The sequence below is a fragment of the Cygnus atratus genome, chromosome Z, assembly GCF_013377495.2.
Source record: "Cygnus atratus isolate AKBS03 ecotype Queensland, Australia chromosome Z, CAtr_DNAZoo_HiC_assembly, whole genome shotgun sequence".
NCBI lineage: Eukaryota > Metazoa > Chordata > Aves > Anseriformes > Anatidae > Cygnus > Cygnus atratus.
The window spans coordinates 3,575,023-3,587,505 of record NC_066396.1 but is presented as its reverse complement, the minus strand read 5'-3'; the positions used below and the strand labels follow the sequence as shown (position 1 = coordinate 3,587,505).

General features: G+C 43.8%; 1 protein-coding gene across 1 annotated transcript in view; it reads right to left on the bottom strand.

Annotated features, from left to right (window-relative positions):
• LOXHD1 (lipoxygenase homology PLAT domains 1) overlaps window positions 1–12,483 on the bottom strand; it is a 139,824-nt gene that overhangs the window by 92,039 nt on the left and 35,302 nt on the right. The window contains exons 5-9 of the mRNA XM_050716349.1: window positions 8,536–8,634; window positions 6,662–6,810; window positions 3,970–4,093; window positions 1,967–2,217; window positions 1,083–1,218 (exon numbers count right to left, since the gene is read on the bottom strand). Coding sequence (XP_050572306.1) covers window positions 1,083–1,218; window positions 1,967–2,217; window positions 3,970–4,093; window positions 6,662–6,810; window positions 8,536–8,634 — 759 coding nt within the window. The remainder of the gene's footprint in view (window positions 1–1,082; window positions 1,219–1,966; window positions 2,218–3,969; window positions 4,094–6,661; window positions 6,811–8,535; window positions 8,635–12,483) is intronic.

Sequence of the window (12,483 nt, the reverse complement as noted above, 5' to 3'; positions counted from 1 at the left end):
TCCTGCGTGCACAGGGAGATAGGCGAGATGACATAATAGGGCTTGTCTAACGCCGAGTCTTATGCTTCTATAATCTGCCAGCTAAAGGTCATGGATTTCTCAGGGCTAATGCTCTCTGTCTATCTCCTGCACTGCGGCAGCAGGGGAATTAGCCTGTCAATAACAATCAGAGCTGATAATAGCGGGTTAAAGGTTGCAGATGCTTTAGTTAAATGGACCGAGGCAGAGGCGCAATGTGGTTGTAACACCGACTAACATTTAGATAAAGCTTATTTAAATGAACTGCTGCTTAAGCAGGAGCCCACCCGAAGCATCCGGATTAAACTGTGTCTATTATCCTAATTAAAATGTTCTGCTCACACATGCACACCGACGCCGGCGAGAGAGCAGTGACCCAGTGTTTGGCACAAACCCCTTCAGCACAGCCGGGTGCTGGAGTGGTGCAGGTAGAGTACTGCCCTGCACCAGAGCTGCACCTCCACACAAACATGTGTGCCTGCTCCCTGCTAGAGAAAAGGCTTCAAATAACCTGCACACATCACATTTGGCAGCTGGACAGGGCTAAGAGATGTTTTTTATTTCAATAACCAAGAGTAAAATGTTGATTTCAGCAGGAAGCACAAACCACCATGAATTAGATTGGTTGCATGATTCCCAGTTTGTGTTTTGCTTCCTGTTTTCCTCCAGTTTTGTCCTTTTAGGTTTTGTTTCATCTGGAGCAGCCACGCTCTGCTTCTGTAGCGGTATGACACGTAGCCTGGCTTGTCTGCAAAGGTGAGGTGGCGGCTGCGGCAGCCCCAGCCCAGTGACCCTAGGAAGGCTGCCAGGTCCAATTCCTTTTTGTAAGGAAATGAGTGCTGTTCTTCAAAATATTTTTAAAGTTTCATTTTTAATTTTTTGTTGTTTGTTTTTTAAGTGCCCAGACAGGATGTTCGAAGCCAAAAGTCTCACAGGACCCTGTTCATTTATACATCTACTTTGTCATAAGTCTACCCATGTCATGGTAAATGGGTGGCATGCAAGGTGTTGTCACTTGGTGGGGGGGGGGGGTGTCACAGGAGATACTGGGCACTTGTACCTACTTTTCAGTCTTCTCTGGCGCAGGGAGACCATTTCATAGAGTTCCCTCTCTATGAGGCCATCTCCTTCATCTTCGTCCAGCCATTTCCCACACGGGAAGGTTTGCTCAATACCAGTGAATGGACAGTAAACCACCACCTAGGGAAAGAGACTGGAAAGGTGAGTTTATATTCAATCTCTGGCAGCCCACAGGACCCTGGTACTGACATCTTAAGTAACTGATGCAGACAGAGCTGGGGATCTTGGTCCTGCTTTCAAAGCCAGGCTTTCTCAGCCTTTCCCACCAACGTTAACTATACCGGTTGCACAATTCCCGATCTGAAATATGTCTAAGACCTTTCTGTCTTGTTATTCACACCTCTCCAGAGTTACACCAAAATGAGTCATGCAAGAAGAGGCAAAACAGCTGATGTTGTACACATCCCCACGTCCCATCGTGCAACACTACCTCCCAGTAACAGCTGTGACCAGCCACTTTTTTTTTCTGGGCTCCAAAGCAGCATCTAAAAGCTTCAGGAAAGTCTGAATTTAGATGATAACTTTGAAATGCTCAGCACAATCCAAGACTGCATTTTTGCGTGGCCTATTGGGCAAACATCTGAAGGTGCTTTTGGTGCTGAGCAAAAAATAATTTCTGTCTTCGTGACTGCAAAGAGGCAATCGGTCCAATTAGTAGGTGATTGATTTACACATCTAATGTGCCTTTGAGGCAATCAGCTACTGCCATGCATTATGTATAATATTGACTTGCTAAACTATGGATATTGTCATCCAAATAAAGGCAGACTTTTTTTTTTTTTTTTAATAAACTTGTTTGGTTGTTGGGGTCAGGTTATGAATGAATAGGAAACAGCCTGAGAGCTGCCTACAGACATCTTAGTCTCACCTTCTCACAATACCAGCCAGAACTGACGCCACAATTATCATGCCCAATGGTGACCCTGCTGAGAGGGCTGAGAAGAGCTGCTATCTCCACATTAAAGAGGTCTGTCCTGGCACGCTCAAATTCACCTCCTTCCAAGAAAATCTTCCCACTGTTCTTTAAGCCTTTGGAGCCATGGAGGATTACGTGGATCTTGGAGTTTGTGCCAGCTCCTCTGATATCTCCTGTCACTACAGCAACGTTGTACACAATACCTGAAGGAATCAGGAATTCAGTTAGGAAGAAAAAGAAAAGCTGAATGTAAGATTTTTTTTTATTGGATTTACATTGGGCTGTACTGATTTCCCACTGGTCTTTTTAACTTTCAACTTGCAGTGCAACGCTTCATTTGTTTTTGTTCCACACATACCTCTGAGAAATGCATGGCTACCTTCAGAGAGTCTGAGAGAAACAGGTTTGTGCTGACAAACTCCCTGTCACATGGCCCAATGGAAAAATACTTTTTTTTTTTTTTTTTTTAAATCACCATATGGTGACAATTAGGTGAAAAAAAAAAAGGAAAAAAAAATGAATTGGCAGTTAAGTTGCCTGATTTTGAGAGGTCCCAAGCACCAGATATGTCAGAAGATGCTTAAAGGATGGAGAGTTGTTACTTCAAACAGTGGTGGTGAGATTTGTAGCATCACAAAACTCTGGAAATGTGAGAGAGAGGTCTCAGCAAAGATCTCAGCAAAGCAAGACTTGGGAGAGGTATTGTCCCAGCTAGAAAAAAGAAAAATATTTCTGAAAGGAAGTCTATCTGCACAGAAGTTTGCTTGTTTTTTCCATTGTAACTGTTAGGCTAAGAAATATACCATTTCTTCCTGCAAGCCTTATTTCTCAGAAAGCTCTTTGGCAGGCATATCTTAGACCTGTATCACGGTGGTGAATAAGGAGACACCTGTGTAGGTATAACAGTGTTTAAGGGACCAAGTATAAAATAGTTCAGGTCCAAGATAAGTCATTCCTTTGCTAACATCACCCAGGAATTTCAATAGGTTCTTTGGACTACGCAAAAACATCAGAACTCACTCTTTTCTAAACAACCATCTCTTTCTTTAAAGGTTACATTAAAAATTGTATTCAGGCTTCTTTTCCCATACATATGGAATATCTTCAACAGGACTCATGAGAGCAGGAAAAGTACACATTTATGAATGGTGAAAGAATAAAGGAAGCTTCTAGTAAATTAATTGCATGTTAGTTGAAAGATTTCTTTCCCCCATCTTCTCTCCATTTTTCCCAGCATGTATCCTGCAGTCAGGATCCTGCACCCAAATCACTTTCTTTGTGCACATGCAGGGAGCAATACAAAGACCACAGATGTTGTAAGACCATAAAATGAAGTAAGGAACACCACAGTCAAAGTGTTTACCTTTATACTACTGAATAAAAACAGGCCATATAATATCCAAGACATCTTCTGCATCACGGTAATTTATTTTATCGACTTTATAGGCAGGTTTCCTTTAACAATGACATAGCATTTTGTTTTCTCTGCTTTAACCACATTAAATAATCAAAAAGCCAGTTTTGGGGATCAGCATCATCATTCTTGTTTTGCAAAACGATGCACAGCTCCCCAGACTGAAGTATAACATGCCTTACTGTGAGGCACCTTGGTGACTGTGGGATTAGCAGCTGTGTACCTTCTGGAGGCTGGTGAGTGGCCTGCACAAACACATGCTGGACCTTTCATCCTTTGCCCGTCATTCCCTTATCCAGGTGTATGGGGTGACAGATCAGCATGTAGGTCCTGCACAGTTTCACCAGTGAGACGTGGAGGGGGGAAGGGGAATGACAGTTCAGGGACCTTTGCAACAAAACTGCCTGTCACCAACATCTGGCCCAGTGTAGGTGTCCCTGAGCACAAGGCATTCAATCTTCTAACGAAAACATGGCTAGAAGCAGCAATTAGACCTTTGTATCTTTGCATTTCCCACCATAGATTCAGCACATGCCTTTACCTGTGGCTTCAGTGCCCCCTACAAGGATGTCCCTCTGGATTTTTCCATCATCTTCATCTAAAGCAAACCAGCGCCCAACTGGGAATTGGTACACGCATTTATTGCCAATGTCTTCAATGATCACCTAAGACGAAAGAAACAGCACTTTGCAAAATACATGTGGAAAATACAAAGGTGTTAGACATAAAAACAAAGGTGTTAGACAAAAAGGTGACAGAAGAGCAGGAGCTGAATGTACACGCTCTCACCTGACATTTAATATATTCAACACTCTGGCAGATCCCTCGCCACTCCCTAATTAGCACAGATAGAATTTCAGACAATCAGTGAGTAAAAAACAGGCATTTTTCTTTTTTTTTTTTTTTCTCCCTCCAGTGAACTCAATCTGCATCTCTCGCAGTGTACGAGACCAGATGTCTCTGCTAGCAAGACCAGCTGGCTGTCCTGTCTTCCTTCTCTCCAGAGCCCCTTTGCTGGCTACTCTTCTCCAGCAGCTGAATGGCAGCTCTTTGTTCTGCTTTGGGAACAGGCTGTCTCCGTTCTCTCTCAGCTTCAGAGCCTTGTTATGAAATAATACCAAGGAATTTTAGGACAAATCAAGACCGTTGGATCAGCTTGTGTGACCTAGTAATACCTTCTTATCCCACTCAGTGACTCCGGGATGGAAACACTTGCAAAGACAGCCTTGAAACCCTGGGGTAGAAATAGTTTCTCGTTTGGAATGATTTGGCTCTTAGCTGTACTCTAGAGACATATTCTGCTGCAACAGGGCAGGAAACGATCTTCCTCCTTAATATTAGATTAAGGCAGTGTTAACCACTTGGAGTTTCTTGCACATCCTGCTGCAAGGCATTTCTTACCACCATTCCTGAAGCTTGCCATAGAGTTACTGCAGTATTCTGAACACACGTGAAAAGCAAAGAGTACTGAAGATTTTCAGCCAGAAAAGAAGAAATCAAAATCTCTATTTTACCTGCATGGCTTATGTCTCAGAGAATGAAAATCACTATTAAAGATAGAAAGTCATTGCTACTTTTCCCTCCCTTTTTTTTTTTTCTTTTTTTTTTTTCCCCTCCCTTAAGAGCAAAAAAGGAGAATCTGGAATCTGTCCTTCCTGATAGACTTGTGAGACCATTCTTTGGGAACCAGTTTCCCATTCTGTCACTCATCCCACACTGTACTATAGCCTGTAGCATCACAGATTCTTGTTGCACCTCTATAGACACGAACAGTAGTGTCTCCTGGGGCTGGGATTTTCAGCATGAGGAAGCAGCACTGTGCTGGCGTGTTAGAGAGTAAAATATATGAGGTTCGGGAGAAATATCAACATTCAGATTGCCCTCTACCAGCTCATCCTTTTGGGATTCCTGTTAAAGTATTAATTCTATTCATTCATTTATTTAGAAATACAACACTGAGTATAAGCTACACTGAAAGCACAAGAAAAATGAGAGGAAATTCTAATGATGCTTAGCAAGTTCATTCAGGAGTGACAATGTTAGAGTCCCCAATATTGGAGCAAATTAGAATAAAAACATCAACCAACAGTAGAAAATAATGGGGCTATGGTTTAGCTTCTTCCTCCAAACTCCCAGCTGAATTTGTAAAGCAAAAGCTGCCTTTTACTTAATTACAAACATCTCAGAGGTTCTCTTGCAGAACATGGGATTAAACCATTGGATGCAGCTAGTCACTGCTTAGGGTGATGGCACTCAACCTACATAACCAGCATCAAAAATCATATCATGCAGACCACACCTGTACTGCGAGAATGAGGTTTCTTTTCCTTGATTTTCCCTCCTCTGCCTATTACAGGTAGCACAACAGCTCTGATTTTCATCTTCTGCATTTTTCATGGACAGTCAACATAATAACTTTTAGTGCTGCATATCATGATGGTGGAAAAGCACGTGCTAATATTTGCATTGGTAATACATCAAACCACCCTGCTATCTAGGTTTTACAAATTTGGGGTTAGATTTAAGCCAGCTGTGTTAAACTATACCAGCAGAGGAAAAAAAATAAATAAGAAAAGAGATGAGAGGAGAAAGTCATTTATTTCTTCTTTTTAAATATTCTTTCAGCCATTTCACTAAAAGCTGCAATACCTTCACTCTTTAGAGCAGGAGATTAAAATGTGGAGGAAAGTGGGAGAGGAAGTAATCTTTGTGGCAAGTCTATATTTTAGTCGTGCCAGAGACAAATCACTTAAATTTTCCCAACCTATAAGTCTCTGCAAGTTTCCAGTGAGAACAGACTCAATATATATTTCTTGGGCTCAGGTATCATTACTGAGTAATGAGTTAAGTCAATAAAGAGGGGGGGTGGCTTGGAGGCACTGGCTTGGAGAATTCCCCCTCATCTGTCACAGAAACCGCAGTGATAAAGACAAGAGAAATATTAATAGAGCAGGTAAATTCCTGTCTTAACAACTGAATTTTCTCACTGCCACAAAGCCCTGTGAGGTGCTGGACAATTTACCCAGACCCAAAGGTCCATCACAGTTGAAATACTTGCTGCAGAAAACTTCTGCACCTGATTTGCAGAAGCTGTGGGCACACACAGCTAAATGATGCACCACACTGCCACCAAACATCCCTGCATTTCTGGGCATTGGGCCATTAAAAAGGTAGAAACTGAGATATTTTGATCCCATGACATGCTTACTTTAAATATTTAAGGAGTAACTAACCTTTGCAAGAAACCAGCCAGCAGAGCCACCCTTGTTATTGTGGCCTATATTAATTTTTCTTAACCTTCCCAAATTTGGAGCATCAAGTGTGAACTTGTCCTCTGCTCCCTTTTCGAAGTTGTCTTTGTCATTGTCCAGTTTCCTCACACCTGAAAAATACAAAAATACAAAAGCTGAGGAGCTGTTGGCACAAGTATGTTTTTTAACTGAAGAAATATTTAGGAATGCCACTGCTGACTAAATAAAATATTCTCCAGGTACCAGATCTCTCTCAGGATCCAAGGTAAAGGCAGAGGACTTTATATTCTAATAAAAAGGCACCTTTCCTTGAGCACAGAAAAGGCAAGGATTTTCACTCTAATGTCAGAGTTATTTACAGCTTTCAGAGTTTTCAGAAATGTATATCCAGATGGCTCTTGCATCTTTTTTTTCTTTCCTTTTTTTTTTTTTTTTTCCCCTACCACCACATTTTCCTTTTATATTTTTAATGTCTTTTAAAATCTCCAAACTGTTTAAAAGAGGCTTGGTCACATGCAGCAGATTTTGACATTTCAGGACACAGGATTCTTCACCGCATCACACAGGAAGGATTTATTTTCAAATTAAGTCCTGACCAGGGGCATTGGCTTTTCCAGATCTTGCAGGCGCTTATCATTATGAAAAGAATTAAAGCACTGACCCAGGTTGCAACCAGCGCTGTTTCTCTGCTGGTGGCATGAGAGTAGGACAGAGTCTGCCCGAGGCACCCAGCCAAATCTGTACAGGAAAGGCATCAGGGGCAATGCATCCCACTTGACTTTGAAGGGGATGAATCATTTTCTAGAGGTGTTATTCCTCTGTGTACATTTGACAGGGTGCCTGGACAACGGGCTGAGATTTGGACACCCACTTTCAAAAGTCTTTGGAGAGATCAGATGAATCCCCTTGTAAAAGTCTGGAGAATTAATCAAGAATGAGACCTCTCCACTAGGTTTCATAATCTGCTCAAGGACACTTGGCAGGCATCATATCATTATTTCTTGACTTTGACAGGATATGTGCAGTACAGAAGAGAGAGGAGATTTGCTAGCTGAGTCTCCAGGAATTTCAACCTGCTCTTCACCATGGTGTGAGCCAGAGACTTTGGTCTGGGCACATCTTATTAGTATTCAGATTAAAATATATTTTTTAGATTAAATTTGAGTTTTTGGACCACTGTTGCAATACATTCTGTATTAAGGAGTAGATACCACCATCAATTTAAAGCAAGCTAATAAAAAATGTGGACAAATTATTTTTCTGAATGACCCGACAGGCTCAGACACAACCTGTGCCACACTGAAAGGAGAACGTTATCCTTCCAGGGTCAGAGACAGGATGGAACATTTGACCAGAGTGGTGGTGGAGTTTTCCTCCTTGGAGATCTCCAAAACCTGCCTGGACGTGGTGCTGGACACCCATCTCTGGGTGGTGCTGCTTGCACAAGGGGCTTAGACCAAATGACCTCCAGAGGTCCCTTCTGTCCTCAGCCACTCTGTAATTCCGTGACATTCAGCACACATTGCATGCACTGTAGATAACACATTGGTTTTGGGACCCTCGGTGAACTGGTGCCTATCACACTGGTTTCTGCTGGTGGTGCATTTTCTCAGGGTTTGGGATTTTTGGTGGTGGGTGACCACAGCCATGCTCACAGCCCACAACAACTGCTGCCCTGCAGACCCAGCTTCCAGGAGCTGTGGATGTGAGAAACCCCAGCACTAACAACAGCATTTGTTGTGCCTTTCGCTCAGCCAAATTATTCTGCATTTGCCAGATTGCTGCTGTGCGTTGTTCAGATTGCAGGCCTGCAGAGCAGGAAAGAGTATTTTAGGAAATGATTTACATTTGAATACCTGTGTCTCCTTTCTCACCGAAGATATTAATGAAGACATCCGCATCTGTTCCACTGCCGCTGACTTCACCCGTGAACACTCGGACCACGTATTTGTTGACTGCAAGGAGAGAGGCAGAAATCCCAACTCATTAATAGCTCAATGTTTAAAAAACATAATAGTACAAATCAACTCAGGCTGTGCTGTGCTATCTTGAAAACACATCTGAACCACTGCTCCTGGATCCTTTTACACTGATCTTCAAACCTTTTTTTCTATTCTCCAAAAGAGAAATAAAATCCACAGAGGCCCTGTCTATGACATTGTCAGTGGACAGAGACACAGAGCTCTGGCACTTTGGGTATTTGCTGCTCATGGCAAGAGGCAGAGATCACTCAATTTCAAGCCCTGACATGGTGGGAGCCTTTTTTTTTTTTTTTTTTTTTCCACCAAAAGCTGAAATAGGTGAGAGGAAGGTGCAAATTTTGATGTTGATACATGGCCATTAAGTGACCTCAGACCTACACACAGTCATTGTTTTTTCAAAACATCAATGAGTTACAGAGCCAGCCATCTGCTCCAGCTCAGACATGACCCCTGTGGTCCAAATGCTCTCCTAGAGCTATTTTTGCAGCTCAGCTTGTATTAAGCCTGGCTGGTGACACCAAGTATTTTGAGGAAAGGTCAGTCACACTTTAGGAGCCCCAAAACCTGAAGGGGACCATGCTGCTACTCTGTCCGGTTAAGAAAAATAAAATAAAAATCTACAGTACGTGACCTGATCTATGCCCTCAGCAAAGCATCTGTGACAGCCTTTGTTAGTGAGTCCTGGCTAGCTGAATCTGCAGGCTCTGTGCTCCACCACCTCCTCCTGTCTGACTCCTGGGCACTCTGCACATGCAAAAGGGACAAGGGCACAAACCACATCACACACATCTCCCCTGAAAAAATAAAGCTTTTTGCACCGTGATCCAAGGTAAGGAATTTTTTCTCTTTGCCAGGTGAAAAGTTAGTGGAGAATCTTGTCTTGGCTTCCCAGTCAGCACCAGAAACCAATTAATTCCCTCAGAAGCTACAGGCCATCACAAACCCTGAGCTGCCACTCTCAGAGCAGGTCACCTGCCTCCTCCACCTTGATCAGTGTATAGTAAAATTATTCTAAAAGACAGCAGGCACTTTGGTGCACATGCTCCCCCTGAGGCAGAGGAAGTGAGAGCAAACGTATGAGGAGAGGTTGTTGGACCATTCCTTGAATTATAAAGATGTGCTCAGCTCCCAGGGTGAGGAGAACAAGGACAGAGCCCAAAGAGAAGAGAAAATCACCTGTCATGGTTTAATGAATGTGCTCCAAAAAGGCTAAAAATCAAGCTGACATTCTTGGTGCCCCATCGCAAAACATGCCATTACAAATAAAATGATAATGATAAAAGTGCAATAAATACTAAATAACAAGAAAGAGGAGGGCAGAACCTCCTCTTTCAAGGGAGCAATGCGATAATATTTCTCTTTAACTCTTTTTCTTCAGTTCGAAGAGCTCTCACAACCTGCTGGAGATACACCAACACCAACAGATTTCGTTTGCATTAGCCAAGGATAGAGACGCTGCAATTTACAGCTCCCATGTGGTTACTGAACTGCTCCAACTAAAAGTGACCCACTGTACATCGGGATCTTCAATCACAGACCACATTTTTCAAGAAGCTTTGCTCTGTGCACCTTCTCTACATTATTTATTCTGATGTCAGTGATTAATTTTCCACTCTGTTTTCCAGGGGTCAGAAGAGCCTGGTAGGATAAAAGGATCCACAGAAGGGCAAGCGTCAGTGGCCAAGGTTAGATTACTCTAGTAGGGTCAGGCTTAAAGCCTCCAAAGAATAGTCTGGAAGGATGCCTGAACACATGCAGCAAGGGGGACAGGTAGAGAGCAAGCCAACAAAGAGCAATCACCAGCAGTGCCCAGAAACAGGATAGGAAGGGCACCTTGAACAGCTTCTGCAGAAACAGAGCTGATCGGCAAGCAAAACCCTGGCAAAAATCTTGGCCCCTTCTGATGCCTTGAAAAGGTTTTCAACATTGCTCTATTTCAAATCTAAGACATGCAATGTCATGACAACTGCAAGAGTTCACTCTGCCCCCTTACATATAAGCACGGCATACGCTTGGATGCCTCTCCTCCATGCCCCATACCTGTCCTGCTCAGCTCTGCATGCAGGACCAGGTTTAATTCCATCACATTCAGAGAACAAGTAGGATCAAGCTGAGCTATGCTGGATTTTTGCCACCACCCTCTCCCTCTCTGCAATCCAGGACTCAGTTACAGCAGAGGGAGCAGCACTTCATGCTGCTCAGGGGTCCTTCTCTCCTTCGTACATCAGCTCATCTTGCAGAATTACATGGTAGAGATGCAAATTTAAACAGAAAGAGATGCTACATCTCAAAAAGGCAGGGAGGATTCAGCTGCTGGGAGCATGCAGAAAAAGGCTGTCATTGTACTCAGGCAGAGATCTGGCTGAAGTCAAGCACCCTCCATTACAGGCATGGGTGGATGTCGTTCCCTACTCTGCAAGCCCTTAATCATGAATTATTTAAAAAAGTAACATCATCTTTTCAAAAATACCCACTTGGCTTTTTTAAACCTCAATACATGGCTCCAAGTTCATCTACAAAACAGAGATCAAGATGTTGCCTGGATTTTTTTTTTTTTTCCTGAATGCTTCTCCTAGCACCAGGAACATGCGAAGTGCTAATGTAAGACTGGTAAAAGCTGTGACTCCATCTAGCAGTGCAGGCTCGTTGCAGCACAGGCACGGAGAGGAGAGCTTTCCTGGAACTGAAATTAGCAGCTTCAGAGGCACAAACCAGGAGAAAAACAGCTAACAAAAATTTAGCAGGAAGAGCATTAACTATTTTCTGCTGCCTTTCCTCTTCCCATCGCAACACACAATTGCAATTGCCCTGTATGGTTACAGCACCTTCCTTTTCTCTGCCTTGGGGTGTCTGCTCAGTTATGGACGATCCAGCTGCCCTGACACCTCTCATCCGACACGCTGACACACACAAAGCTGCCCTGAGAAAGCATTTGGAAACAATTCCAGGATGTTCCCTCAGGGAAGCAGGGGGATGGCACTAACTGATATGACCTCGCGGCATTAATTTAGCAGAGGTGTGAACAAGCAGTTTATCTGTTACTAACCAACTCAGACACAGCTTCTAACAGCTAAGAGGGAGGATGAACGTTGCACCATGGGCTAGACCCGGGCTCTTCCCAGTGAGAGCCAAGGGTTTTAACTTTGGGGAGAGCAGTGGTGCAGTGCTGCACTCCTGGTGCTGCTCCTGGGGGAGGAAGGGGTGCGCCCTCCTGGTACACCTCATACAGGCTGGTCCCATTGCCACCTCCACCCCAAGGAGACAGGGTGCAGCGCTAACCCAACACCTTGCCCAGGACCTTTTTACCCAGCCCCACCACCCCAAAGAGCCCTCATGTGTCCTCACCCCTGCCTCTGACTGTGAGAAATGCAGGGAGGCATCCCAGCCAGATCCTTCCACCTGCAAGCTGCAACTGGCTGCTCAGCCATGTGAGGTTCAGCTGTTAGTGCTGTTTATTTAGCAATACGATGTTGTGGTCACCTGAAGCACCGCAGGAGGGAGTTGCCTAAGGAAATCTTGTGGCTAAAAATGTTTGGGGCACTAGATAAGGTGTTAATGCACAAACTGCAGAATTCGTAGCAGCAGGAGAACCCGATTTAGGCAGGGAAACAAACTCGATCGTGCTTCATTACCGAGAGTTATCACCTCCTGTGGGGCACAGTGAATCCTCCGCTAGACATCCATGCCTCCCTCCCTGGTGCATGACCTGCCATGGAGCAGGTTAGCAGCACAGCATCCAACAACCAGGAAACGTCAGAGCCTTCAGAAGCGAAACACACCGGGTTAAAAGCTGGGAACTGAGTCATAGGCAGCGATAGATTC